The following is a 26,838-nucleotide window of genomic DNA, read 5'->3' as shown; positions in this document are numbered from 1 at the left end:
TCATGCAGACGACGATTGTGTTTTTTCTTCTTTTTTTTTTACTTTTTCAAAACGGCGAATTGAAGGAATCAGAGTTTTGAGAAACAACTTTTGCTCTCTCGTGCGTGCATGTGTTCTGTGTCCGCCCATATCCCCCCTTGCTACAATGATGCTACAACTAGTGAAGAGAAAACATGAGCCATGGCGGTGAGATGACGATGATCAGTCGCAAGTCGTCTAAGCGTGGCGTTTGGCACTTGAATCCTTCCACACATCAAAGAGACTGGACGATTAAATCGAGGGTGTCAAGGTACTGTGCTATCTTTAGGTGCCGGCTTGAGATCAGTGCTATAGTTGACTTTTTGGAGTGAGAGGGTGCTTTGATCAAGTCCCAGGACTTGCTTCAAAGATCAAAACGTCCCTACATCAAACGGTTTTTGGTTGATGAGTGAGAGGGAAAGAGAGAGCATGCGGCTACATCGGCAAATATTCCCACGGGAAAATGCTGCTTGGACACTATATTCCAGACAAAAACTACGTACATGTTGTTGGTGTGTGAAGTTCACGGTGAGTTTGGGAAACGATCAAGAGGTGTGTGTATGACATGCTTTTGAGAATCGGGATGAAGATACGTACATGTGGCTGATGGACCTCCATGAAGCGATTCAAGCCTGCGGCATGTACGTACGGATACATTGTTTTTATCCATCGCCTCCTGATGCGCAAGTCTCGGTTACAACCCGTCGCAAGGTGTCCGCTCACCACCACACGGCACCACACCCCCCAGACCACGTAAACCTTCTTTTCTCCAATCTCTTGAAGCATAAATGGTTTTGGCCTTGTTGGAACAGTCAACCGCCAAGCATTGTCCCTGGAAACACAGCTCGAGAGGGTGGAAGCTTCGTAATGGGCTGCGCCATCCGTCTGGACTCCGAAACGTGGGATTTTGCTCGCGGTAAAAGAGAGTTGGACGGATAGCTCGGACGACGGCAACGAGTTTACGGTTTTGATTTGTTTTGGCAGATGGACAGATGAACTGCCCTCCCTCCGTCCCCCCCCCATTGGTACTTTTCCGACAGCCCGCATGACTTCACTGCCATGATCTGGTCCGGCCGTCGATCCAAACGGAAAGAGGCAAACAGAGTGTCATCCCATCCTTGGCCCCTTTGACTTGGTTTAGCCAGATGCTTTCGTCAGGGTGATGCCCGAACGCCGGTGTCCCAACCCTCTGTTACGCAACACGACAAGGTCTTGGCGCGGGCTGCGTTTCTTCTACCTTGGGACGGAGAGGTCACGGAAAGTTTCCATGGCCAATTACGTTACTTTGCAAAGTGCTCTTGGATGTGTGAGTGCAAGTCGTGAGAATATGCACAAGCGCCGCACGCGATACACACGAATGCAGCAGTGAGAGGGGGGCGGAAACGAGGATGCATCAATACTGCAACGCCCAGACGCGGGCTGAGGTCTTCTCTTGAGATCTTTGAGCTAAGCTTGGATGCGGGGAAGCGGGAGAGGCGGAGAGTCCGTCGAGATGCAGCTGGTTCGCGGCGTTCGACACCGAAGATCGGACCGCCCAGACACGTAGTCACGATGCGAGTCTCCCACTGGGTTCGCCAAGTTGCCTCTCACTCGGGCTGGCTCTGGAACCCGGCGGTCTCTCGGGCGGGATGCCTACGCTTCCCCGAGTGAGCAGCCTTACAAGCAAGCAAGCAAGCAAGCGCTTTGGATGAGTCTTACGACTGTGTTCAATTGTTGCTGCGAATGGCTGTTGCAGCAGATGCCCTTCTGCCAAGTCTCCAAATCCAGAAAGAACGACTGGGTGCTTAAAAGACCCCACCTGCTGTAACTAACACAACAATGAAACACCTTTGCCGTGATTGGACGCTGCTTCTGTGGAGAAGACTCATAGCTGCAGCACATCTCCCACAACTTCTGGACGACGACACTGGACGCCATTCAAAAACAACGTTCTATGCATCTACTTTCAGATGCTTACAATCGCACAACGTCCAGAATACTCTTGCGGCTAGCTGATGTCGCTAAAAGGAGCTAAGGAAGACAGGACGCTCCGCAAGCAAAGTTTTTTGCTGTTTGGCTCCTCCTCATCGGCTCAATGCCATCCAATCAACCCACTCCGCCGTCCGTACTCCCAGCTCGTTAAGCTACATGCAGGTCTAGCAACATGAATAACCTACGGTTTTGTGATGCCGATGGCGGAGTCGGGCAACAATATGTCGGAGAGAACGCCGTAAGAAACAATGCTGCTCGTCTTCAAGCGTTGACGATGCCATCTTGACTTCAGGTGCCTTGGAATCCGAGCGTCGACTCCGGAATAGCCAGTGCTATTTCCGCAACTCATCTCCCGTCTCCCAATTCCTTTTCCCGTGTCCCTCTCCCCCGTTACCCCTCCATCCAATCCAATTCTCCTACTCATGGACCAACAAAAAAAAAAGTCAATTGACTTTGGCTGCTCCCCACTCCCGCCCGCGGACAGCACCCCGATTCCCCCCTCCGATGAAAGCTGGGATGACCCGACGACTCTGGACCCGGCCTCGAGCGCGTCGGCAGCTCTCCCAATAGAAATGCACACAATAAGCAGCAGCTCCAGGTTTTCCAAGGGGGGATCTCTCCCGAGCGGACCTATCCCCCCGAGCTTTGGTGGGGGAGGGAGAGCGCCGTAGCCTGTGATGCGAAAGTCGGGTGCTTCTCCCCCGCCTTTGGAGAGCTCTCCTCTGTTTCCTTTGCTGTTTGTTGCTGCGAGAAACAGAGTTCAAATAAAGTCACTGCCCCCCCGTTCGCCTCACCATCGTCCCACACGATTCTACCTAGTAGATGCCTCCTTCATCATACCCCACGACTCGTTGACGACATCGTCTTCCTTACACCAACAGACGACGCCCTACCTCGGCAAACATACACAGCCGACTTCGAGGCCACAGTCCAATCTTTCCCTCACTCTCTCTTCCCCCGCGACGTAAAACCAACACACCAACCTGACTGAAACACCTCACCAACGACGCAGCTCGAAACGCCCCAGCCTCGAACGAACAAACAAACGAAACAGAAAAGCAAAGCAACCCTCACGATGAGCGCCGAGCAAACAGGCCAAGGCCACGATGGCGGCTACAGCGACACCAGCTACAAGGACAGCGCCGACTACCTGCAGTTCAAGACACTGCCCCCCGGAGGCCCGTTGAACCGCTGGTCTCACGTCTTGACGCGTGAACATGACTTCCCGGGAGCAAAGGCAAGTCAAGACACATAACAACAACCACCCGACAGAAGGAACCTTCTTTTCAGAGTTGGGGAATGCGGGGTGGTGGCCGGTGATGTCGTGTGGTGTGTGTGGGAGTGCGGGGTGGTGCACCGCGGGGACCGCGGGGTACACGCGACAGCCTCAGACGAGAGCTGGGAAGAGAACCAGAAGCTTACCAAAGGTTGCAGGCCATGCTGTACGGCGCCGGCGTGCCGAACCCGGAGATGATGGAAAATGCGCCGCATGTCGGCATCGCGACGGTGTGGTGGGAGGGCAACCCTTGCAAGTAAGTGACTCCCTGAGCTGTGGTGATGATGCCAGCTAACACGCGATACAGCACACATCGTGAGCATCACTGTGCATCAAGGACACGAACACTGCATGATGGCTGACGGAAAAAAGTCCTCGAGTTCGGTAGGATCGTGAAAAAGGCAGTGGAGAAACAGGGCATGCTCGGCTGGCAGTTCAACACCGTGGGCGTGTCAGACGCTATTACGATGGGCGGCGAAGGTGAGATGCTTCTCTACCAACCAAACAACCCTTTTCATGTCGCAAGCTAACCAAAGCCTCCTCAAGGCATGCGCTACTCCCTTCAGACCCGCGAAATCATCGCCGACAGCATCGAGTCCGTGACAATGGCCCAGCACCACGACGCAAACATCTCCATCCCGGGCTGCGACAAGAACATGCCCGGCACCATCATGGCCGCCGCCCGCCACAACCGCCCCTTCATCATGATCTACGGCGGCACAATCATGAAGGGCCACTCCGACCTCCTCGAGAAGCCCATCAACATCAGCACCTGTTACGAGGCCCGCGGCTCCCTCACCTACAACCGCCTCCACGCAAAGTGCAACCCCGGTGTCGAGGGCCGCACCCCCACCGACGTCATGGAGGACATTGAGCGCAACGCCTGCCCCGGCGCCGGCGCCTGCGGCGGCATGTACACGGCCAACACCATGGCCACCGCCATCGAGGCCATGGGCCTCTCGCTGCCGGGCTCCTCGTCCTACCCGGCCCTCTCCCCCGAAAAGTCCCGCGAGTGCGAGCGCGCCGCCGAGGCCATCAAGATCGTCATGGAGAAGAACATCCGTCCCAGGGACCTCCTGTCCCGCGCCGCCTTCGAAAACGCCCTCGTCCTGACCATGATCCTCGGCGGCTCGACCAACGGCGTACTGCACTTCCTCGCCATGGCCAACACCGCCGACGTGCCCCTGACGCTCGACGACATCGACCGCACCAGCAACCGCATCCCCTTCATCGCGGACCTGGCCCCTTCGGGCAAGTACTACATGGAGGATCTCTACCGCGTCGGCGGCACCCCCTCCGTCCTCAAGATGCTCGTCGCCGCGAACCTCATCGATGGCTCCATCATGACCGTGACGGGCAAGACCCTCGCCGAGAACGTCGCGGACTGGCCCTCGCTCGATCCGAACCAGAAGATCATCCGCCCCCTCTCAAACCCGATCAAGGCGACGGGCCACCTGCGCATCCTGCGCGGCAATCTCGCCCCGGGCGGCGCCGTCGCCAAGATCACGGGCAAGGAGGGCCTCTCCTTCACCGGCGCCGCGCGCGTCTTCGACAAGGAGCACGAGCTCGACGTCGCGCTGTCCGAGGGCTCCATCAAGCGCGAGGACGGCAACCTCGTGCTGATCGTGCGGTACGAGGGCCCCAAGGGCGGCCCGGGCATGCCGGAGCAACTGCGCGCGAGCGCGGCCATCATGGGCGCCGGCCTGGACAACGTGGCGCTGGTGACGGACGGGCGGTACAGCGGCGCGTCGCACGGGTTCATCGTGGGCCACGTCGTGCCGGAGGCGGCCGTCGGCGGGCCGATTGCCCTCGTGAGGAACGGCGACAGGGTGACGATCAACGCGGAGACGAACCGGATCGACGCCATTGACGTGGACGAGGCCGAGTTCGCGAGGAGGAGAGCCGAGTGGAAGGCGCCGCTGCCGCATGTGCGGAGGGGCGCGTTGGGCAAGTATGCTCGTCTAGTGGGCGATGCGAGCCACGGTGCTGTTACAGATCAAGCGGATCCTTCATGGTGATGTGTGCCTTATTGTCTGTTGGCTAAGACTTGTTGATACATTTTGGTATAGAATGAGGACATACGCCACGATGCCATTGAGGAGGGAGACAAGAAGCGCATGTGGCAAGGGTGTCCCTTCATCCTAGACTTCGGGAAGGAGGCAACATTGTGGGACCCATGAAGGTAGGTTTGCGGGATTCATTTGCGGTGGCCCTGGGCATGGTCGTTTCTAAATATCTCACGATACCGGTCCCGGCGCGGCGCCCCATTTTGATAACCATGTAAATGTCAAATATGATCCAGAAATACCTAGCTGCCACATAATTCCAGCAAGTCAGCCCCCACGAACTATAGCGCCAAAGAATGAGACATACCATACCGGGCCCAAGCCAGTTGATCCCGAATATCAAGTGACAAAGTCCTGTGAAGAACCTGTGACGTAAAAGTGTAGAGTCTCACGTGCCAAGGGAGGAAGATGCATGCCTCCTAGATGTCCTGCACGGATTAGCTCAACCCATAACCACACAAACCAGGCGGCACTTGAAGACGAGAGATCAGTAGACACGACATATATACCATTTGCGTCGGGCCTTCCCGACCCGACATGCTACTCTAACATTGAAAGTCTTCTCTCTCTCTCTCTTTCCAGAACCAAACATCCCATGTTCGTTGTTTGCATCCCATCCAGCTTGGTATCCTGTGCGCGCGTAACAAGTCTCCATTGGAGTCGTTTCTCTCGTCTCTTGCTCTCTCTCCCGCTGGCCATCGAAAGCGAACTTGACGAGCGAAAAACAACAAAATGATTCTCTCTGGCGTCGGAACTTAATCCGAGCCGAAGCTGTTTCTGTAGCTTTCCACCTCTCTATTTCATGCTTCGCAAGGTTCCCGTGCAGTGCAAAAACAAAACTGATTATGGACAAAGGCCGGAATACTGTGAACCCTGATAACTCCCAAAAAGGATTTGTGAGCAAAGACCGATACTGGCAATGCCGTTACACCCCCCCCCGCACGCAGAACATTAATGAGACATCCTCTGGAAAGACCCAGGGAGTCTAAGCGTCTCCGCTTTCATCAATATACAATCCCGTTTTTGGTTTTCGTTTCCACCCAACATTTCGCGCCAGGATATGGATGCGCTGGCCGTGACTCGTAACATCGTGTGTGATGTGGTTTGTCGTTTGGGATTACGGGCTGGCCCATCCGCCGGCGACATCAACCCATTCCGCGAGGCAGGATCCTTCCTTGCCCTCGACGTCAACAATGTCAGTGTCGCATCTGCAGCGGCATCCAACACCGTTCTCCTTCTCCGAGTCCCAGTGCTCCCAGTAGTCGTCTTCCTCGAATCGCTTCTTGTCGTCGAGCGTCGTCTTCTCGAGGTAGGGTTCTCTGGGGAGCTGTCGGGCCGGGGCGTTGGCGGGGCAGTGCTGGATGGTCGTGTGTCGGTAGCCGAAGTCTCGGAAGTAGTGGATGTCCTTGGGAGACAGAAGTGCGCCGGCTGCCAAGGAGTGGATGGGGGCGTCACCCCACTGATACTTGTTAGCTTGGGGCAGGCGATCATGCGAGTATTGACTTACGCGTTCCATCCAGAAACCTCCGCTACGGTCCATCATCTCGAAAAAGTCCTCGTATTCCTTGCTGCGGAACCACTTCAAGCTGGCAATCTCAAAGTTGGACCAGAAATGGCACATGTTGTACGATTCGCCCTCCATGGCCTCAGGATCGATCTCGGGCAACGTGTTGCGGTTAGGGTCGCTGCGCAGAACTTCCTCGGGAAGGGGCGTCTGATCGGTCGGCTCCTCCTTCTTCTCGGGGACGGGGTCAACGAACATCTCCCACAGGCCCTTGGACTTGAGACCCTTGAGGCGCTTGTAGGCAGAGGCATATCGGAAGATGTTGGGGACCGTCTCGCGGAGCTCCTTGACAGCAATGGTAAAGCCGTAGGTCTTGTTGGCGTCAATCATGGCCCAGAAAGGGTCGCTGCTCTGGTTAGCAAAGGCGTGACAACTGGTGAGGCTTGGCACATACTAGGTGATGTCGCAGAAGTACTTGATCTCGGGCTCCAGACGCCAGTACCACTCGTACTTCTGGAGGAGCTCGTGCTTGTAGAAGAATCTTTGATGTGGTCAGTCATGATTCGTAATCGAGACAATGGGTTGCCGGCTTACCCAGAGTAGAAACGGCACATGGCGTGGTAGCTCTCTAGGCCACCGTACATGACAGCGGCGTCGCCCTGCTTGGCGATACCCTCCTTGGCGACCTTGTGGTCAATCCAGTCAGGGTAACCCCACATCTCGGGGCCGACCTTGCCAAATTCGACAGGAGCCGAGGTGTAGTTGGTGACGACCTCCTTGAAGGTCTCGTTGAAGTCGCCGTCGTTGAGGAAAACATAGGGGTAGTGGTACCAGCGGTTGAAGTGACGCTCGATGGACTTGATGGACTGGATGACACCGTCCAACTCCTTGTTGCGAGCCAGGACGACGAAAGCGCCGTTGGCCTTGGGTCTGCTCGTATCGGGCTGGAGACATCCGGTGACGAAGACCTTGTCGTGCTCTTCACTGATTTTCCTGTGCGCCGCCAATGTTAGCTCTCATCAATGCTTTGCAGCGAGGTAAGACATACCTGATGGCCGGAGGAGCGCCGGCGGGCATCAATATCCTGCCAGGAGAGCTGGGGTGTCTGACGAACAGGACGAGGATAAGGATGACGACGATCAGAGGGAAGAGAATGACGACGCCCAGAGGCACCGAAATGCTCGAGTTGCCTCGCAGGCGCAGCGGTCTTCTGAAGAAGGCGAGGCGCGAGGTGAGCCTGTTTTGGCGAGCATGTTTCGTGGTGGGCTTCTCGTCGGCGGTGGGCAGTTGAGGCGATGTCGACGGGATGGCCTTTACGGCTCGCCTAAAGAGATCCATGGCTCAGACGTATCGTCGCCGACGGGTGATTTGCTGGGGTAGAGGGCAAGTCGAGAGGCAGATGATATCTGGAGGGATGTCGGGACGAGAGTTGGGATGGCTCCAAGGATGGGGTGGAGGGATTTGGCGTGGCGTCGATTACAGGGTGGTACCTCAGGATAAGGGGGCGGCGATTTCGAATCGAATGCGATGGCCGTGATTATGATTGTGGACGAACACGCGAACCGCGGACAAGAGCAAAGCCGTATCTAAGGGAAGCAGCGGAAAAAATTGAATGGCGGGCGATGCGAATTGCGAAGTAGACGTGAACGAGCGGCAGGGACGAAATTTCCCTCGAGCTGGTCGGTGATGGAGGTGGTGTTCAGGTTGGCGAAGAGTGGCACCGAAGACGGTCGATGTGCGACAGGCGGGCTGAACAGATTTCAGAGCAGCACCTTACGCGTCGAGAGCCGGAGTACCTCTTGCGCAGCAGCGACACAGTAGCGGCTGGTCGGGGGGCGAAGAGGATACGGCAGTCGTATCAGTAGCGGCAGCGACAACGGGAGCAATGTCTCGGTCGTCTTTGTGCTTTGTGCTTTGTGACGCTTCGCCTTTGGTGGGAGAGGTGGTCTCGGTGGATGTGTGGTGTGGTAGTGGTGGAGGTGGTGGTGGTGTGGATAGGGGACCGAAAGTCAAAGGGCCTTCAGCGCCTATCTATCTCTCTCTCTCTCCGCCCGAAGATCTGACGGGGTGAACCGAGTCTCGAATATCAATTGCGTCGGGGGGAGGTCTCGGCAGGCGACATAGGTCAGGGGTCTGCGCTGGCAAGTCGGCCGAACGCCGCAGTCGTCGTCAGATCGCGGGAAGATGGTCTTCGAGCTCGAGGGGTCGAAGGTCGAGGTCGAGGAGAAGGTCGAGTTCGGAAGGGTTCGTGGGAAAGGGAAGGGAGTTGGAGTTTAGTTGGCGACGACTCGGGAGGGAAAAGGGAGCCAACTTTTTTTTTCGGGGGGTGTGGGAGGAGGAAAAGCTGACAGATGTCACGGATGGGAGAGTCCAGGCGAAGAGCCGGAGGAGCAGGAAGGGCAGACAGTGGTAGGAATACTATGACAGCAACGCCTTGGACGGGAGAGGTAAGGTAGGTAGGTGAGGTAGCGAGATAGGGGACTCATAGGGACTGTTCATGCGCTGGAAGGGATGGATGGAAGGGCCACCTTTGTTCCCGGTCCAGTCGAGGCACTTTGGATGGAGGTTTACGGATACCTACCTCTCTACGGCACTAGTGCGGTTGACGCTGATGTGAACAGCAAGCACAGTTTACTGCGCAAGTACACTAAGGTACTCGGTATCAGTACAGCAGATGGGATTAGGGGCAGCCCCGGGTGGGTGAGTGGCCTCTGCGTCGATTACCTGACTTGACCTTACCTAACGTTAGGGGATTTGCCCAGGTGCCCAGTCTCCAACATGGCATCCAAGTTCCAACCCACCGACGTGTGCAAGGGGATGGGATTCCACTCTGAAAGTCCAGACTGTTCGCGTCTGCAGCACGGCTGGGAAAAGTGGTGGCAGTGGCAGCGGACGTGGGTTGCGCGGAACTGCTGCACCAAGCTGGAGCCAACCAGACCGGGGAGAGGGAAAGCATGGTGGGGACGAGGGGGCGTCGAGTGGAGCTCTGTTGGCTCAGACACGATGTGTCATTGGAGGAAGCGTCCCGCCAAGACACGCGGAAAGGAGCAAAAGGTGGGGCTTCTCCTTTCTCACGCTTGCTGCCAGGTTCACACTTGCTGCTTGTGTTGCTGCTTGTGTTGCTGCTTGTGTTGCTGCTTGTGTTGCTGCAGGTGGTGCTGGTGCAGGTGCAGGTGCTGGTGTCGAATTCTGGATTTCGGTGCCAACTTTCTGCTTTCCGTCTGCTGTTCTGTTGTTCTGCTGGTGTTCTGTTCTGGTGTATCCGTACCTTACGGGAAGGAAGCCCCGTCCGTCTGCTGGGCGTCGGGGTCCTTCCAGACGTGTCCAGAACTCCGGCACCAGCTTCGGTGCAGCGCATTGCGCATTCAATCAGCCGGCATTGCAGCATGGGATTGGCAAGATTGCTCCTTCCTGCTCCCAATCTCACTCCCGGAGTCCCTCCTGCTTCCTGCCTCTCGTCCTCCTCCTGCCCTCCTGCCCTTGTCTCCCGCTCTGTCGCTCCTGTCTGCGCCACGCTTCCCACCTCCCGTCCGTCCAATCGTCGCCCACACATTTCGTGTTTATCCGATCCTCTCCCGACCGTGGCATTCGCATGGAACTCGTTCACCTTCTTGGCCAATCGCGACTGCCGTCGTCACGAGCGTCAAGCATCCATCCTTCTTAGCGCATGCAACGCTCCCGCTCCCGTCATCTCTCCCAAGTTTCCCAACTTAGCAACACCGGGAACAGCTGGTCTCACCTGGGTCCAGCTGCGCCTACCTACTGGCAACTGCGGTACCCACGGAGACAGCCTACCCACCACCGCCAAAAACCTTGGTTGAACTCGTACCTTAGTGTACGGAGGTAAGGTACAGGCACCGGCACCGGGCACGGCGGGCAGCAACAACGAGATCGGCACGCGGCACGCGACATGCAAACTGAGATAACCATGATTTCAACTTTGTGGATAACTTTGATATAGATAGCACACCTTACACACTTTTTGAGGGGGGACTGTACACGTGTGAGCCTTCCAAGGTAGGCATCCCCGATATCTTACAGATTGGATCGTCATTGCAGCCGAAAGTTAAACATCCATGCCTCTGCCGTGATCCGGTCCAGTTATTGATCCTTGGAGAATATCCTCTTCTCCTCGTATCTCATCCTGTTGAACACTATGCTGTACAGCGGATTCCGCAACGCCAGCGGCACCATATCCACTAGTAGTATCTGTACCAGGTGCGGCCAGTACGGTACCAAAACTGACCGTCCGCATCCCACCCGATCCAGAATGGCGTTGGCGATTGTCTCTACCGATGGCCAGAATAAACGGGGACTCATGAGGTCCGTCTTCGTTGCTACCGCTCCGATCCGCACCCCAATGACCTCCACGTCGATGCCGTCCATCCGCAACTCTCGTGCCATGGACGCCGATATCGCGTTTACGTATGACTTGCTTCCAGAGTAGAAGGACAATAGAGGCCAGCCTCCATCGGCCAACGATCCCACGTTGATGATGAGCGCAGGCTCTGCACTGCTCGAAAACCGCGGGATCATGATGGCATTGAGTATCGTAGGGAAAAGCGCATTCATGTGTACGTTGGCCGCGATGTCTTCCATCGACGATTCGTCCAGCCGCCGCATCATTGGCATCTGACCACATCCGCCAACATTGTTGATGAGAACCCTCAGGTTGAGGTTTTCAAGCGGCGCCAGCATCAAGTCCCACGACTCGGATCCAGCTCCCAGCACTCCCGCGTCGCCGACCATGGTCCTAAACTCCCGCTCCGGGTGCCTCAGTGCGAGTTTGTGCCTCACTTCCTCCAGCTTGACATCGTTACGCCCGTGCAAGACAACATTGAAGCCTCTGTGTGCAAGCTCATTTGCAAGCCCTTTGCCAATGCCGTCACTGGCTCCCGTCACCAGCGCCCACGCAGGCTTTCCGTTGACGGCCTTGAGGTAGCGATCAAGCTTCGGCTTGTTGAAGAAGGGAACCAGAAACCAACCGACGTTGTATACTGCAATCAGGAGGGAAAATAGCCCTAATGTCCGGAGAAACTCCTGCGAGTCCATACTGAAGACGTATCGCGTCACGAAGGGGAGAAATAGAGAGAACAGCGAAGGAGAAATTCTGGCCCTACAGTCAAATGTTTCCATCCACCACCTTTTAAGACGTTTGAAAAATACTAAAACATACATGTGAAGGGGCCAAGTAGACGTCATGAATTCAATCAAAACGGTCGAATTGACTCTGGGAAACAGGGATGGCCACACCAGGCCAAACAATCCAGCTTCATGCTTTGCGGAGGGAATGTGGCCATCCGAGGGTACGAGACCGAGTCGTCCGTGATACGGATACGCTTTCTCGGAACATCGACATTCCCACATTCCCATCAGGAGCTCCGAGCAGCCCGCAGGACCTGTCGGCGGCCTGGGCTGCCTATATAGTTTTTCAGCAAACTACGAGTTAGGCTGAACTCTGATTCGGTGCCCTCCTTACTGCGACCACTTTGCCTGAACCGCCAGGCGCACATGCGGAGAGCGTTGACATCAGACGGAAACCGAACTGGTAGCTTGAGAGAAGGCCCAGCATATTTGCATGGGGGTTGGTATACAATGTCTGTACATACAAATCGCCGAGAAGTAATGGTACAATCGAGCTTTATTTTCGTTTTCATCCCCTTCCGCATCCTCAACTACTGGTGTAAAACAGTAGTTTAGAAAAGGAGGTTCTCCTTGGAAACCACCTTCTCCTCCTTCTTCTGCACCTTGACCTTTCCTGTACGCTTCTTCGGCACGGGGACCTTGAAGTATAAACTGGGCGACTCGCCCTGCTTCAGCAAGTGGCTCAGGTATCCGCGGTGGGCGGGGTCGCGGTAGTACTCGATATCGGAACGGCTCGTGGGATCGGGAAGTCTGTAGAGGAAGGGTTTGCTGCGGGCCGTCTCGAGGTAGGCCTCGACGTGCTCCTTGCCGAGGGGCAGCGGTTTGTCGGTGTTCTCACTCTGTCCGGCCAAGAGGCGCTTGATGGACTGTCTGGTGTAGAACCTCGTGAGGATCTTGCCGCCGGCGTTCTCCACGGCCTCGATGGCCGAGGCGGAGGCGCGGGAGACCATGATATCAAGGGGCTGGCGGAGCTCCCCCTTGCCGCGGGCGAGCAGCTTGATTCCGTCCTTGACGCTGCCAATAAGACCCGACTCAATAATCTCCTTGACGGTGATCTGCTTGGTGGGATCCAGGCGGCCGGCGTCGATCCACTCCTGGAGCTTGTCGAGATTGACCTTGGACATGATGGGTGCGCGCCTGCCTTCTGTTAGCTTCTAGGCCCAACGTGAACATGCATTGTCGCATTTGAGCGCAATTGGTGTGCCAGGCCACACGTACAAGTTGTCGAAACCCTTTCTTCCCTTCTGCACAATCAAATGTGTCTGGCCACCCTGGAACCATGGCTTGACGTGGCCGTGCTGCTTCTGACCCTTGTGACCTCGACCAGACGTCTTGCCCTTGCCGGCGGAGGGACCTCGACCGACTCGAATACGCTTGTTGTAAGCTGCCCTGTTGTCCCTCAGGTTGGCGAGGATGGAGGCATTGCGGGTGCCGATGGACAGGCCGGCGAAGAGGGAGATAAGGCTCGTGGGGTTCGTCGAGGGGCGCAGCACACGGCTACAGCATGTTGCTACATGCAACGGAGTTAACCTCGGGGGCATGGCGACTGGTGGGTTGTGGCGACGGACTCGGGGGAGTGGTGATGCAGCCCAGGGCCCAAGGTTCGAGTCGCCAAAATTTCCAACGGAGCCTCACGGAGCTGACACCCGCGTGCAAGCCACAAGGCGGGAGGTAGCGTGGCTGGTGACATCTGGCGAAGAGTGGCTTAGAAATAATGGTTATGTCAGCTCCAGTCGATAAGGCACCTTTGTGAGTACGTACCCGGTGCATGCAAGTCAGCAATGGAAACAGCGGCCCCTGGTCTGGAAGGGAAGCTCCCCCTAGTCAGTGCCCCAGCGCCCCCTCCGCCCCCCTCTGATGCACATGTTCAGCACCTGCAACAGGGCGTGTTTGCTCCGCATCAGCGTGCCCAGCTGCCAACGTTAGCGGCCCAGCGCTGGGCAGGAGCTGCAAGTCAGGCACAGACGATTCAGGCTTCGGCGCAGGTTTCCAGTCGGGTCCAGTCCATCACAGTCAGTCAGTCACCAGTGTCGTCAGCGTTCCCTCGTCCTCGGCCCGCCTCAAGGGTGTCTCAAGCTTTACGCTTTCCGCCCCAGCTCCCCCTCCAAACTGGACGGACAACGGCGACAACAGACCAGCTCAGGCAAAGGTACAAAAAAACATCTGTCAAGCTTTTTATCGTTTGGCACATTTGCCTCCTGGGTTTCGGGGTCTCCGTCTGTGGACAATTGCGGTCGCATTGCGTGTGCCATTGCTTGGTCTTTTACGACAGACATCGTCGTCACCGTTCGCAGCTTGATCTTCACGGTGGATGCAAGGTAGCGACTGCATCTCGGACTTGCGACTACACTGCTTCCTGACGCGGCCCAGCTTTACGTGCTCTTCTCTGCCTCACCTCCATCTCTCTTATCTGCCGCCCTGCACTGTTACCACTACACGGCACCGCGCCCTCTGCACTCCATTACGCATCAATTACGAGTCTAGCACCCTTCGCTGCGTCCTCGATTTCTCTCGACAGCAATTGGAGGGAACTTTATCGGCGTACAGCTCCCCGGTGCTACCCAACCCAATCGGCCCATACCTTACGCTACATCCAAATACCTCGTTTCGCAGATACGCTCGATCGGCATAATAACCGCCATCATGTCCCTCTTCGGTTCCTCACCTCCAGGCGAATCGCCTTCGAATACCTCCGCCGCCCCTTCGCGATCTCTCTTTGACGAAGAGCCCATGTCCAAGTCAGGCTCCAATTCCCTCTTTACCGACGACGATTTCGCCGGCGCCGAAGGCTCGCCCTGGGACATGCCCACTCCGAGGAAGCAACAATCCCGCGCCGACGTCGTCCGCAACCTGCTGCCCCCCTCCGATGTGCCCGACGCCTACATCGAGACCTTTGACACCGTCGTGCGCGAGGATGGCAACGCGGGGCGCGTCAATGCAGGCGGCATAGCCAAGCTCTTTGCCGCTGCGCGCCTCGGAGCTGACCAGCAGGCGCAGATCATGTCCATGGTTGTCCCAGCTGCAGGTGGCGACATAGCTGTCGGACGCGGCGAGTTCAACGTCCTGCTGGCTCTCATTGCCTTGGCCCAGGAAAACGAAACAATCAGCCTCGACACCGTCGATGAGCGACGTAGAAGTACGTCTGCACCTGTCTCTCAATCTCATCTTCCCTTCTCTCGCAAGCTCTCGCACTTCCCCATGACGATACTCGGCCCCTGTTCGCCGAGCTATCGACTATCGACTTATCAGTGCGCAATCTGTGGGGTTCGCTGCTAATTGCCAATACACTAAACCAGACCTTCCACTCCCCAAGCTCGCAGGCCTGACTGCTGCTCCGGTGATGCCTCCCGTCTCCGAGCTTCCTGCCGCCAAACCTCCCACAGCTCCTCACACGCCGACCCCCGAACCTCCTCCATCGCCGCCCAAGCCTGCCAGCCTGCCCCAACCCCCGATGGACTTCCCCGAATCCGACGATCCATGGAACTCTCCCGATGTACACAAGGGTCACGCCCACGCCGCCGCTGAATCCCCCAGCAGGGCCAACGGTGCCAGCCCGCAGCGCCCGGCCGCCAACGGCAATGGCCACACCAATGGCAGCTTCGGCGCGTCGCCGAGCACCGCTATCGCCGGTCGCACCATGTCTTCTTACACGACAGCGACCGTTACCTCTGAGACAGCTTCCGCCCGCCAGAATGTAGTTCCCAGCACATCACCAGGTGGCTGGGGCGGCGGTTACTTTGATGGCAACAATACTGGAGGCGGCTTTAACGAACCCCCTCAGCCTCAGGTGACGAGTCCATTTGGCGGCGCCAGCCGTGGTGGACGCGAGCCGACCGGAAACGCTCCAAGCGCCCCTGCGTTGAGAACTTCAACGAGTGGGCGAACGGGAAGCAGCGTCGAGGAGAGTATCATTGTGACCCTGATGCCAGAGAAGGAAGGTCTGTTTATGTTCCAGCACCACAACTACGAGGTGTCGAGTATACGTCGGGGTAGCAAGGTCATCCGCCGCTACAGCGACTTCGTCTGGCTTCTCGACTGCCTGCACAAGCGCTATCCTTTCAGGGTGCTGCCTCTGTTGCCGCCCAAGCGTGTTGCTGGTAAGTTGAGATATCGCCAGAACACGACCACGACTAACAAGACTAGTCAACGGCAACCACTTGTCCAATGACGGAGCCTTCATCGAAAAGCGTCGTCGGGGTCTGGCAAGGTTCTTGAACGCTCTCGTGCGCCACCCCGTTCTTAGCCAAGAGCAGCTCATCATCATGTTCCTCACTGTGCCAACTGTAAGTTTCCAACTTGTCGCTACAGCACCTTACACTGACAGCACCAGGAACTTTCCGTGTGGCGCAAGCAGGCCACCATTTCAGTTCAGGACGAGTTCCAAGGCCGTGTCCTTCCTCCCGGCCTTGAGGACTCCCTTCCTCCCACTCTCGAAGCTCTGTTCGACAAGACTCGCTCGGGCATCCGCCGTTCGGCTGAGTTGTACATTAACGTTTGCAACATCATGGATCGTTTGGTGAAGCGCACCGAGGGAGTTGCGGCTGACCATGCGCGCATCGCCCTGTCCCTCGCATCCTTGACCGAGACGAGCGCCGATACCTACGCAACTGACACCAACGAGGTGCCGCTGCTCAACGACGGCCTCAACTCCATGAGCCGGCATCTGAGGACTTGCCAGACCCTCATGGAGGACGAGAGTAAGGCTTGGGATGAGGGTGTCCTGGAGGACCTCAAGCGCCAGCGCGACGCACTTGTGAGCGTTCGCGAGCTGTTTGACCGCAGAGAGCGGCTGGACAAGGACAACATCCCCTATCTCGAGAGGCGCATCCAGACCAACGAAACGAAGTTGGCGAACCTCCGCAGCAAGCCTGAGGGCATGGTTAAGCCTGGCGAGATTGAGAGGGTAGTGGAGGCCATTATCAAGGTATGTCCAGGCTCCCCTGTCTTCCCCACACCAGCACTGACAGGCCGCAGGACAAGGAATCCATCGTCAGCCAACACAACCGCTCCATCTTCGTCAAGGAGTGCATCCGCGACGAGCTCATGTACTTCCAGAACACGCAGTTTCACGTCTCCCGCTGGAACCAGGACTGGGCCCAGGAGCGCGTCAAGTACTCCGAGATGCTGGCCGACAACTGGCGTCGCCTGCTCGACGAACTCGAGGGCATGCCGCTCGGCGACTAGTCCTGTTCTTACGTCGTGTTTTCTTTCCCGGGTCAATTTCGATTTGCATACCCAGCGTTTTCACCTTCCATCTCTCTGGCGTTCCGGTCTTTCCTTGTATCCGCCAGATGTGTTCAACAATCCCCCATGTTGACTGTCAGCGGCAGTCTCCTAGTTTGTATGAAGATGTGTCGTTTCTTAGCGCAATGTCTCCAAACACCAAATGTACTTCTTAGAGCACGGACACGTTGCCGAATACCCTTTGGTTACGAAATTTGCTTAATACATGACCCCTAATTTCGTTGCTTACATGATGCTTGCATGGTTTACATACATGTCTTTAAGTTGAACGGCGACGGTCTGATGTCTTAATGAGCATAGTCATGCTATGATGTGTATGGCACGGGTGGGCTACCGGCTCTGTGGAAAATGCGCGGCGAGCTTGATAGCTTCCATCCCCCCGAGGCAGACCATTGTGGAAACCGAGCCGTTGCGAGATGGGCTCCTGGCGGTATAGGTGTGGTTTGAGCAAAGTTTGCAGCTTGAAATTCTTTTGGGCTCTCCACGCCTGCGATCTTTCTTCTCTGTTGTCTCATCCTCACCAGACTTTCTCATGTCTCTACTGGCTGTAGCTCATACGCTTGGCAGCCGATGACGCTGTAATTTATGCTCTTAGTCAACTATGCTGAATAGTAATAAAAGTTCTTGAGTATCATTGTCTTTCTCGAGGTCTTGTTTGTTTTCCTAAAGTCATTTCTCTACCCTTGCTTGAGGTGGTCCTCGTATTGTTTGTTTTGAGCCTACGACGCCGGTGCCGAACGTAGAACATGTGGCTTCCAATAGTACTCATGGTATCATACCAGTAGATGAGCTTTGCACTTTCTATCGTAGAGGCATACTTCTGATACTTCAGAAAAAGATCATATATAAGTTGTACAAGTGATGCTTTTTAAAACAAAAGCTTCCTCTCGCTGATCATGACCAACACGTCGTATCCAACCAAGGCACCAGCTAGTTCATAATTTTGCGAGGGACTGGAATGAAATGATCTCCAAACTTCAGACCTTTGCCACATTTGATCTTCCAAGCCTCCCGCAGGGCTTGGGGAGTCTTCGTGGAGTGACCTCTTCCGCCATGGAGCTGGTCCTGCGCCAGTTTCACCAGAAGACAACGTCCCAGAGCATTGAGGGCACATGGGTAGCAGGTCAAAGCTGAATTTGGACCTTCACTCTTTGGGTGAATGGTCTCTTAAGCAGTCTCCGCTAGGGCTTTGAGGGTATCGTGAGTTGTCGACTAGGGAAGCTGACCAGGTCCCCGAGTACTCTTCTCCCTCCAAGGATTAAAATCCATTTCCTTCCAGAATTTTCGTCAGCTTGTCATTTTTTAATCCAGATCACCACATTTTCGAAAAAGGCTTCTTTCACAAAAAGAAGCATTTTCTACAAAAACACACATATCAAAGCACTTCGACGCTGCCTTCTCATCATGGCTGTAAGTGTCCATTGTTTCCCTCGAAGCCTGCTTTTGTCGAGCCTTTTCTTTTCTGAAGATTCATTCTGGGGGGTTCTTTTCGTTGATTGACACCAAGGAGATACTGTTTACTTTTCTTTCAAGTCCTCCTTTACCCCCCCATCCCCTGATATCATCAGGCCATTTCCACCTGGTTCTATTCCACTGACGATCCAAATAGCGCCGCCGCGCCAAGGTCTATGACCAGCATGGGAATGAGGTTCGGAACGAGCATGGCGACTGTACGTATGCCAATTACGACGCCGACGACGCTATCCGCCTCTGCAAGGAGGGAGGACAGTACGGTCATCCCGAGTTCAGAGATTGGAGATATTGCTCCAGAGCAAAGCATTGTGCACCTCCTGCGGATTTTCGGGACGGCGACCGGGATGACTTTCTCGTCTGCAAGAAGCATAACCAGCAGTCCTGGAAGTCCAAGCAGAAGGCCAAAAAGAAGCCGCACCTGGTGCGCACTACCCAGGCCACGCCCCGCGGCCCCAGAACACCCAAGAAGGCCAAGGCCACCAAGACCGGCAGAATCGAGAAGAGCGTCACGCCCAAGAAGACTAAGATCGCCGCTACCCCCACCCCCAAGAAGGGCAAGAAGGACAAGAAGGAGAAGAGCGAGCTGTTCGTCTCCTCTTCGGAGGAGAGCGACGACGAGGATGGCGAGTACGAGACGGATGTCGACATGCCTATCGTTTACATTCCCCGTCGTCACCCCGGCCCTGACGACGATGGTCCCGGTGGTGGCATGGGTGGTGGCATGGGTGGCCAACTTATTGCAGTTTAAGGGAACGAAATGCCATACAGAGTGCGATCGAGTCTTTTGGGAGGCGGTTAAGGCTTAGATGGATATTTGTGGTCAGACCTGGCGTATGGCAATACATAATACAAGGAGACATCTCTGGAGTCAGTTGTCGATAGTTCCCAGTTGCCCGCGTGTATGCCGAATATCCTGCTCCGTGAAGTTGTGTACGAGAAAATATGTCGACTGAATATCGTGACTTGTGAGCGTTTCCCACGATTGGCATTTACTTCTTCGTGTAAGTGAAAGCATTGAGATCAATCCATAGCCTCAAGGCTGTCCTTCGCTCCCATGAAGCAAGTCTCGGAAGGGCTTGACAAATAGCATGAATTCGAGATTTGCGGTGGTATGCGTTCTTAAGATGTCTGAGATGGAAAATTGGTGTAATTTTGGATGTATTCAATTATTCATAACCATGTATACGCCCATCTGCTGGAATAATCAGTATTTTGGGTGATAGCATTATGCTAGCCTTGTCACAGCAGAATATTCCAGACAAACTCTACATACGCAAGTAATCCTGCGAGCCAGGTTTAGATCTTCACTTCTCGGGTGAACAGCGTGCTGTTTGAACCCTTTTAGGGCTTTGATGACATTGCAATCTCAAGCTTTACCAAGTCATGTCGGTAGGTCTCTCGCGAACTCACTCCTTTCACCAGTTATAAGAAGACGTCTTCTTGGCAGATTGTCCAACCAAGTCTTTTCACGTTCTTTCAGACTCGATTCACAACAGACATCGAACTTCCGACCCTCGACCACCGACCTCTGTGACCTCCGACTCTCGACCACCAACCTCCAAAACCCCAAACAACCACCTACATCTACAATGGGCTCCGACCCCCATGCCGACTCTGGCGAGTCGTCTTCTGTAAGTCGAGTCCCCACCCCCCCTACCACCCTGAAGCCCCCTCTCGTTCCCTCTCCCCCCTCTGCCCCCTCCCTACCTTACACACACACACACACACACACACACACACACAACCATGTATACATACCTACGAACAAAACAATTCTATCTCCTCCTGCCCCAGTTCGATTTATGCATACAAGAGGCTAACATCAACCTAGGAGGAGGATCTTCTCCCCAATGACGCCAAGGGAGACCACTCTTCCTGCAACATCCCAAGCTACAAAAAAAGAGGCAATCATGAGATGAAAGATCTCGCCCGACCCTGCCTGCACAACCCTAAGGAGCAGTGTTTCTGTTCGAGCCACCGGGGCTGTATGCCAAAGACCCAGTTCACAGACACTGAGGGCGCTATCTCCCGAAAGACCTGCATCAAGTGCAGGTTTCGAAGCGCGAACAGGGCGAAGAAGACCCCCGAGGAGCGGGCCAAGGCCAAGGCACTCGCCAAGACCCGCAAGGTTACGGAAATGTCGAACAAGAAGAGCACCAAGGGAACCATCACCGGCAGAGTTATGAAGACGCCTACCAAGAAGAACCGCTCTGGCAAGCGCTCCGGCAAGAAGAGCATCGAGAAGAGTGAGCTCTTTGTCTCGTCCGAGTCCGAGTCCGAGTCTGAAGAGGAGGATATGGCCGACGACCACCCGGAGGGCACTGGCTACCGCCAGACGCCCGATGATGAGGATGATGCCCCTGGCCAAGATGGCTCTATGGGTGGAGGTCTTCCGGGAACCATCATCGTTGCTTGAGCCTTAGCCGACTGTCTCTGCCGGGCTCAGCTAAGGTGCGGTACTTGATTGAGAGGGCTTTTGGCAGTGATTCCAAATACAGGAAGGCACTTGGAGAGTTGGAGGTATTTCTATACTATAGATACCCAAAAGAACGCTCCTCGAGCGGATTGCTCCTTGACTAATAACAACATCTTCCCATCTAACTCATGTCCATTCATGCTATATGTTGTTCAGACTTCGAAAGAAATGGTACGCACTTGAGGAGAGGCCAGCAGGTTCTAATCTGGCTTAGACTCCTCTGCAATAAACCCTCTTCGAGCAAGCCCCCGATAGCAGGCTACGAATGGGGAATCAAAGAACTTCGTCAAGTGCGCCTCCATATGCCAAGCTGAGCCTTGGCTCGCGACTCGTGGCCATGGTTGTCGTCTTATTGGGCAACGTTGAAGGGGCCAAGCATACTTGTGAGATCATGGCTATGCTGACGATCCCAAGAATCGTGCGAAATGACGACGAGGGGTCTAGACGTCCTGCTTGTAAGATACTCCCACAGCCACGGCCAAAAAGACCCTCAATTTGTGGCTTACTGTCCAAGACACGTAGGAGCATCAGAGCCTGGAACCAAGAAGCTGAGACCGAAATGCCCACACTCTATTAGCAAGAGAAATGACGCAACATGAAGTAAAGGCATGGCCGACACTGAGATCTGGGCCTGCGCTCTTTCACCGACTGGCTATCAACTACTTGGCATCTAGACTAAGTTGGTGGTGATGTGGTCAGACGGAGGCTATGTCAAGCCCCGAAGAGTATAGATGACTCTTCGGATTCCTGGGTAAAGGATATTCATCTCAATAAACCAACGACATCCTGTTTGCTTCCTTCACGGATGATACGCTGAAAGCATCAGCTCCCGAGCTTCAAATCGCGAGTTTTACATCATCTTTTTGGTTCCTTATCAAAACCTTTTGCTGAAAGACTAAATTGAAGAATTACAAAAGCAAGGCTGGAAGCAAGTACCGGAAAATGTGTCTCTAATGATGGGCACTGACCCAGAATTACACAAACATCCCCGGACGGAGTGCGCGCCCTCCGCAAACCACCGGTCCGACACTCGCAGCGATGGCGCAGCATGATCGGCAAGCATCTAGCTGTCATGGACTTGAACACGCCGAAGACGACATCCCCGGGCTCCGTGCGAGCCGTCTTGCCGGTACATAAGTAAGTTTATGCCTAATTCCTACTACGGCCGTGTCTGGTCCGCTGCGGTCCAACCACCTTACTGATGGAGAGTCCACGACATGTGGACTTTTTCTCGTTGACAACAGCTCTAGCGCGATGATTTTAGAGGCTGGTATGCAGTGAGATATGCGTATGTTTTTGATCAGCTGGATCGTCGCCCCCTCCATCACCATGAGAAGACTATTTGAAGCCCGCGGTCCGCGGCACCGCGACTTCGGGTACGTTGCCCACAGCACATGCCAAGTACAGATCACCGAGGACGTCGAGATCGCTGCTCAATCTGGTCACAAACACACTCCCAAAAGAACAACCAAAGCAACCCAGATCCCAAACAGGAATGAGGGGGGAAACCACGGGACCGATCCCGACGACACCATCCGCCAACCTTCTTCGCTTAACCTCGTCAATCATTGCCCATCGTCTGAACCATCGAGCTAACGTGCTAAGTATGCTTCTCAACCGAGAATTTCCCTCACCGCTCTTCACACCATCTTCGCCCTGCTCAGCTTCTCCATTCGAACATTCGGTATCATTTCCTCGTATTGTCCCGTTCTTCCTCTTGCATCGGCATCATCACTTGCATCTATCACAGAAGAACCATCGAGTTTGGTTTGCCGTCGCGCCGAAAAGGGAACCAAAAAGTAACCTTCTTATCTGGTCGACTCGAAACGGCAAGGCTGGGCCAACAACACCCCGGCCCGGTGCCGATGCCGCGCAGATCAATAGATAATGCAACACGATATGGGCCGGGAAGATACTGCGCGCTCAACGGAGGATCTTGATAAACAAATAACCCTCCCAGGCGACTTGCATTATCTTAGTCGATGAGATGGAGGGATTGATAGGGAATGACAGCTTGAGTTTATAACAGTCTAGTAGCGCCCGCGCTTCTCGGCCGCCGCACACGATTTCCTTCTGACCACCTTCTCGAACGCCTCGCCAGAACGGGGCATCCGGCAGCTCGGCACCGAATTGCGACGGTCAGACATCGTATCCGCCAAATGGTCGTGAGAACTAGTTGATTTGAGAGGCGGAGGACATGGGGGATGTGCCGTGTTTCCCGACGACCCATTGGGATTACTGTTGATTGGAGGTTTAAATGGAGGCCTGCCCAGACGAACGCGATGCGATGCGATGTGCTTGCTTGCGACAAAGCGACATTCACGATTGACATGGGGTATCCAGAAATGACAGCACCGAGAGGAGCGGTTGGCGCCACGCACAAGACATGAAGGGGCCCGACGGTCACAGACTCGACAATTTCCAACGATAGTGGGTTCGATGCTGACGGACGATGCTTGTCCGCAATTTGAAATCGAGAGATGGCGACAATCATGACGAGGTGGAACTGGGGAAGTTGACTTATGAATTGAAATTAGGAACAGTTTCCCGCAAATATGTATCGCACATCTATCTTCGGCCGTCAATGCTCATCCAGTTCGATCGCGTCTCGGCGCATTAATCGACCTTTTTTCTACCAAACATACCTTTGACACCGGCCGATGAGAGAAGAAAGGAAACGACGAGCAAGGAAAGCTCCGAGGTATTACATCCATCGTTATCCGTGTGTTGCGTCCGACCCGCCGTTTGCTCCAATATACATCTCCTAGCAAACAACAGCGCCAGACTCCATGGGAAACCCCGGCGATTGGAGGAAAAGGAGGAAAAGGAGGGAAAAAAAAGAAGAAGAAATATTCGTGAAAGCATTACAGAGGGAATGGTGGGATTGGGCGACGATGACGAACTGAGGAGAACGCCACCTTCAGCCCAGCGCAGCCGCAACCCTTGGCCTTCCGGACCTTAGTTGCACCACATCTCAACATGTGTGCTCTGCAGTTGGCTCAGGACATCGAAATCAAGCCCACTCTGTCTGAACGCAACGATGATCATGTCGAATCGCTCTTCCAACGACTTAACGTTCCAGCCCTCGACATCATTCAGGCGGGGGATCTGTGGTACCGCCTCCTGCTTGACGAGGGGATCGGCCCAGCAAACATCGACCTTCTCAGACAATACGAGGCTCTTTGCAAGCTCGAGCCCAGGAGAGTTTGCCAGGTGGGACTGGCCCTTCTTGAAGCCCATGCCAACGACGAGGACGCTCGGCCGCGGCTTTTCTGCGCACAGCGCATCAACAGCGCGCTGAGCGATGGCCGACGGACGCGCGCGCATTCTTTCCGTTGCGTGCTGAAGGAGAGGGAACTGATTGTTGGAGAGAAGGTAGTACGGGTTGACGGGGATGCAGTGGCCGCCAACACCCAGACTAGGTGTGAAGGGCATGTATCCAAATGGCTTGGTCGCAGCAGCACCAGAGACTTCATATGGGTCGACTCCATGTCCAACACAGGCATCGGCCATTTCGTTGGCGAAAGCAATGCACATCATGCGCTGGCAGTTCTCGTACAACTTGGTCATCTCGGCGACCTCAGGTCTCGACACAGGAACGACGTTGTCGAAAACCTGCGAGTAGAGGCGGACGATGGCGTTCAGCGAACCGGGGACCATATCATCCAAACCGGACACTATCTTGGGGATAGCGTGAGCAGGAGGCTCAACACGGCCGGGGTCGACACGCTCAGGAGACATGCCAGCGAAGAAGTGGCGTTCCTGGGCAAGAGGGCCGAGCAGCTCTCTGGTCATGCCAACGGCGACGGATGACTCGACGACCACTACGGAGCCAGCGCGGGCGTATGTTGCAACATTCTTGAGCGCGGACCGCAGGAAGGAAGTGTCAACGGTCTGGTCTGGGCGCAGAAGCGTGGGCACTGAGATGAGGAAGTGTGTAGCCGCTCCCATATCGCTGGGTTTGCTGGTGAACTTGGCCTTACTGTCTGGGCCGAATTCTCTCTCGAGGCTCTGGACTCGCGCCTCAGAGACATCGAAACCGAGGACGTTGAACTTGCGGGCAAAATTGCCCACGAGGTGCTCTCCAACGTATCCTACCCCAATGACGGCAACCAGTGGTTCCGCCTCGAGGTCAACGGAGCTGGCAATAGTTGCGAGTTCCTCGTCTGATTCGCACTCCTCCGTGGGAGGAGTGATGGGGTAGTAGCCATCGTGAGAGAACTCCCAAGGCGCGGCTCGGTCCTTGGAGGATTCTGGAGAGTTGAAGGGGAAAGCATCGCGGCAAGTCGGAGACCGCTCCGGAGTATCGGGTGTAAGAAGTTGAGAGTCCATTGCGACGGCGAGGGGGGTATCAAACGAACGATGAGTAGTTGCGGAGAAGAACGAGTGACGACGAAGAGCTACACGAGGAAGATATCTATGATATCTTAAAAGTCGACTCCACTGCCAAGTTGGCTTGAGGGTTTAAAGAGGAAGAGAGCGCGGCGACGGGAAGGAAGAGAGTTCAGTCGAAGGAACGAAGACGGGAGTTAAAAAGAGTTTGCCAACTAAGGCACCGACACACATGATGGGGAAGCAGCAGGAGGAGACAGCCCACTCACCTTCGGGCTGTCCCTAGCGTCAGCGGCTCGAGGTTGCCCAGACTTTGGACTGGCGGCAGCCTCTCCATGCCACCCGTCTGCGGAAAGCAATGATTGAGACATGGACATGGCATCAACCTGGGCGTCGCCGGGCCTAATCGGGATCCACGTTTGCACGGCCAAACGGCGGCAACAGCAGCAGCATCAAAAGCATGGACGCCATAGTGGTGGTGGTGGTGGTAACTCTGCGGCTGAGGCTCCAAGCCGGCGGCACGCGGCTGGATGGCGACGGGGCCGTGGGCAGATCAAAGTCGGGAAGAAAAGACGAGATCATAGTTTCAGGTCCAGGCTAGCTCCCGGACAGACCAGACTTGGAATCGAACAGACGACCATCAGCAATAGTGTGTCCAAAAAAGTCCATGGCAAGCGGCCTGAAGGTGGCTGAAGGGCGAGGAGGCCCACCTCCCAAGCGCAACCACAACCACCAAGCTCACCACAGGCGCGCTTCGGCAAGACGACGCTGCACGGAGAAGGAAGAAGTAGCGCAATAACTCCGTATGGCATCAGCACAACGAGAATGGCAAAATATCTCGCACCGGCCGGAATCCAGAACAACATCAGAAGGTGGTGCTCCCCAACCAGCAACGGCAGCAGCACCAGCAGCCTTCACCCAGCGCGGGATCGCCAAGCTGGCAAGCCCGGATGCAGGAAGCAGGCAAAGACACTCATCTCCCCTGTTTGTTCATCGTACTTTCGCCGAGGTCCCCTCCGACGCTTGATGTCATGCAGAAACGCCCTTGTCGTTCTTGCTGAGGACCTTTTCCTGGTCCATTGGGAAAAGGTTGCGTTGCCTGGCTGACTGGAGGCGTGTTTCTTCTCGGAACTCTGAAAGGCTCGCGCGGAGCTCGAACATGATATCCGCTGCAGGCCATATTCGAGGTCGTAAGCGGCGGCCAGGGTGCTGGATCGAGATGAATCGACAGAGACGTGAAGCTACCCTAGGGTTACCTTCGCATCTCAAGGCCGAGGGGGGTACTTGCTTGGCCACCGGCCTTGGAACCGACGATCACAACATTCTGACCGGC

At 55.3% G+C, this 26,838-nt stretch overlaps 9 protein-coding genes across 9 annotated transcripts; 5 read left to right on the top strand and 4 right to left on the bottom strand.

The window, feature by feature from the left end:
* Nucleotides 1-3,064: 3,064 nt before the first annotated feature.
* Nucleotides 3,065-5,283, top strand: CGCA056_v001970 (putative dihydroxy-acid dehydratase; the record flags this gene model as incomplete). Its single annotated transcript, XM_037317229.1, has 5 exons — nt 3,065-3,190; nt 3,424-3,521; nt 3,573-3,580; nt 3,638-3,745; nt 3,812-5,283. The coding sequence occupies 5 exons, from the start codon at nt 3,065-3,067 to the stop codon at nt 5,281-5,283; spliced, it is 1,812 nt and encodes a 603-aa protein (XP_037186148.1).
* A 1,165-nt stretch (nt 5,284-6,448) lies between these two features.
* CGCA056_v001969 (O-glycoside alpha-1,2-mannosyltransferase-like protein 4) lies at nt 6,449-8,173 on the bottom strand (the record flags this gene model as incomplete). The annotated part of the gene is made up of 5 exons (XM_037317228.1): nt 6,449-6,790; nt 6,839-7,241; nt 7,290-7,376; nt 7,430-7,828; nt 7,884-8,173. 5 exons carry the CDS (start codon nt 8,171-8,173, stop codon nt 6,449-6,451), a joined length of 1,521 nt encoding a protein of 506 aa, XP_037185125.1.
* A 2,763-nt stretch (nt 8,174-10,936) lies between these two features.
* Nucleotides 10,937-11,887, bottom strand: CGCA056_v001968 (Very-long-chain 3-oxooacyl-coA reductase; the record flags this gene model as incomplete). The annotated part of the gene is made up of 1 exon (XM_037317227.1): nt 10,937-11,887. The coding sequence occupies one exon, from the start codon at nt 11,885-11,887 to the stop codon at nt 10,937-10,939; it is 951 nt and encodes a 316-aa protein (XP_037185126.1).
* A 644-nt stretch (nt 11,888-12,531) lies between these two features.
* rplO (50S ribosomal protein L15) lies at nt 12,532-13,521 on the bottom strand (the record flags this gene model as incomplete). Its single annotated transcript, XM_037317226.1, has 2 exons — nt 12,532-13,117; nt 13,199-13,521. 2 exons carry the CDS (start codon nt 13,519-13,521, stop codon nt 12,532-12,534), a joined length of 909 nt encoding a protein of 302 aa, XP_037185121.1.
* A 1,102-nt stretch (nt 13,522-14,623) lies between these two features.
* vsp-1 (Sorting nexin mvp1) lies at nt 14,624-17,164 on the top strand (the record flags this gene model as incomplete). The annotated part of the gene is made up of 5 exons (XM_037317225.1): nt 14,624-15,116; nt 15,277-16,077; nt 16,124-16,263; nt 16,311-16,904; nt 16,955-17,164. The coding sequence occupies 5 exons, from the start codon at nt 14,624-14,626 to the stop codon at nt 17,162-17,164; spliced, it is 2,238 nt and encodes a 745-aa protein (XP_037185122.1).
* A 1,688-nt stretch (nt 17,165-18,852) lies between these two features.
* CGCA056_v001965 (uncharacterized protein) lies at nt 18,853-19,503 on the top strand (the record flags this gene model as incomplete). Its single annotated transcript, XM_037317224.1, has 1 exon — nt 18,853-19,503. One exon carries the CDS (start codon nt 18,853-18,855, stop codon nt 19,501-19,503), a length of 651 nt encoding a protein of 216 aa, XP_037185123.1.
* Nucleotides 19,504-20,286: 783 nt separating this feature from the next.
* On the top strand, nt 20,287-21,113 carry CGCA056_v001964 (uncharacterized protein; the record flags this gene model as incomplete). The annotated part of the gene is made up of 2 exons (XM_037317223.1): nt 20,287-20,328; nt 20,529-21,113. 2 exons carry the CDS (start codon nt 20,287-20,289, stop codon nt 21,111-21,113), a joined length of 627 nt encoding a protein of 208 aa, XP_037185124.1.
* Nucleotides 21,114-22,502: 1,389 nt separating this feature from the next.
* CGCA056_v001963 (uncharacterized protein) lies at nt 22,503-23,061 on the top strand (the record flags this gene model as incomplete). Its single annotated transcript, XM_037317222.1, has 2 exons — nt 22,503-22,549; nt 22,599-23,061. 2 exons carry the CDS (start codon nt 22,503-22,505, stop codon nt 23,059-23,061), a joined length of 510 nt encoding a protein of 169 aa, XP_037185117.1.
* A 1,070-nt stretch (nt 23,062-24,131) lies between these two features.
* On the bottom strand, nt 24,132-25,505 carry wbpA (UDP-N-acetyl-D-glucosamine 6-dehydrogenase; the record flags this gene model as incomplete). Its single annotated transcript, XM_037317221.1, has 1 exon — nt 24,132-25,505. One exon carries the CDS (start codon nt 25,503-25,505, stop codon nt 24,132-24,134), a length of 1,374 nt encoding a protein of 457 aa, XP_037185118.1.
* Between the last annotated feature and the right edge of the window lie 1,333 nt (nt 25,506-26,838).

The sequence above is a fragment of the Colletotrichum aenigma genome (genome assembly GCF_013390185.1).
Source record: "Colletotrichum aenigma strain Cg56 chromosome Unknown KSG_Cg56_contig01, whole genome shotgun sequence".
NCBI classification, from domain to species: domain Eukaryota; kingdom Fungi; phylum Ascomycota; class Sordariomycetes; order Glomerellales; family Glomerellaceae; genus Colletotrichum; species Colletotrichum aenigma.
The sequence above is the reverse complement of the archived record's forward strand: the minus strand, read 5'-3'. Positions and strand labels throughout refer to the sequence as shown.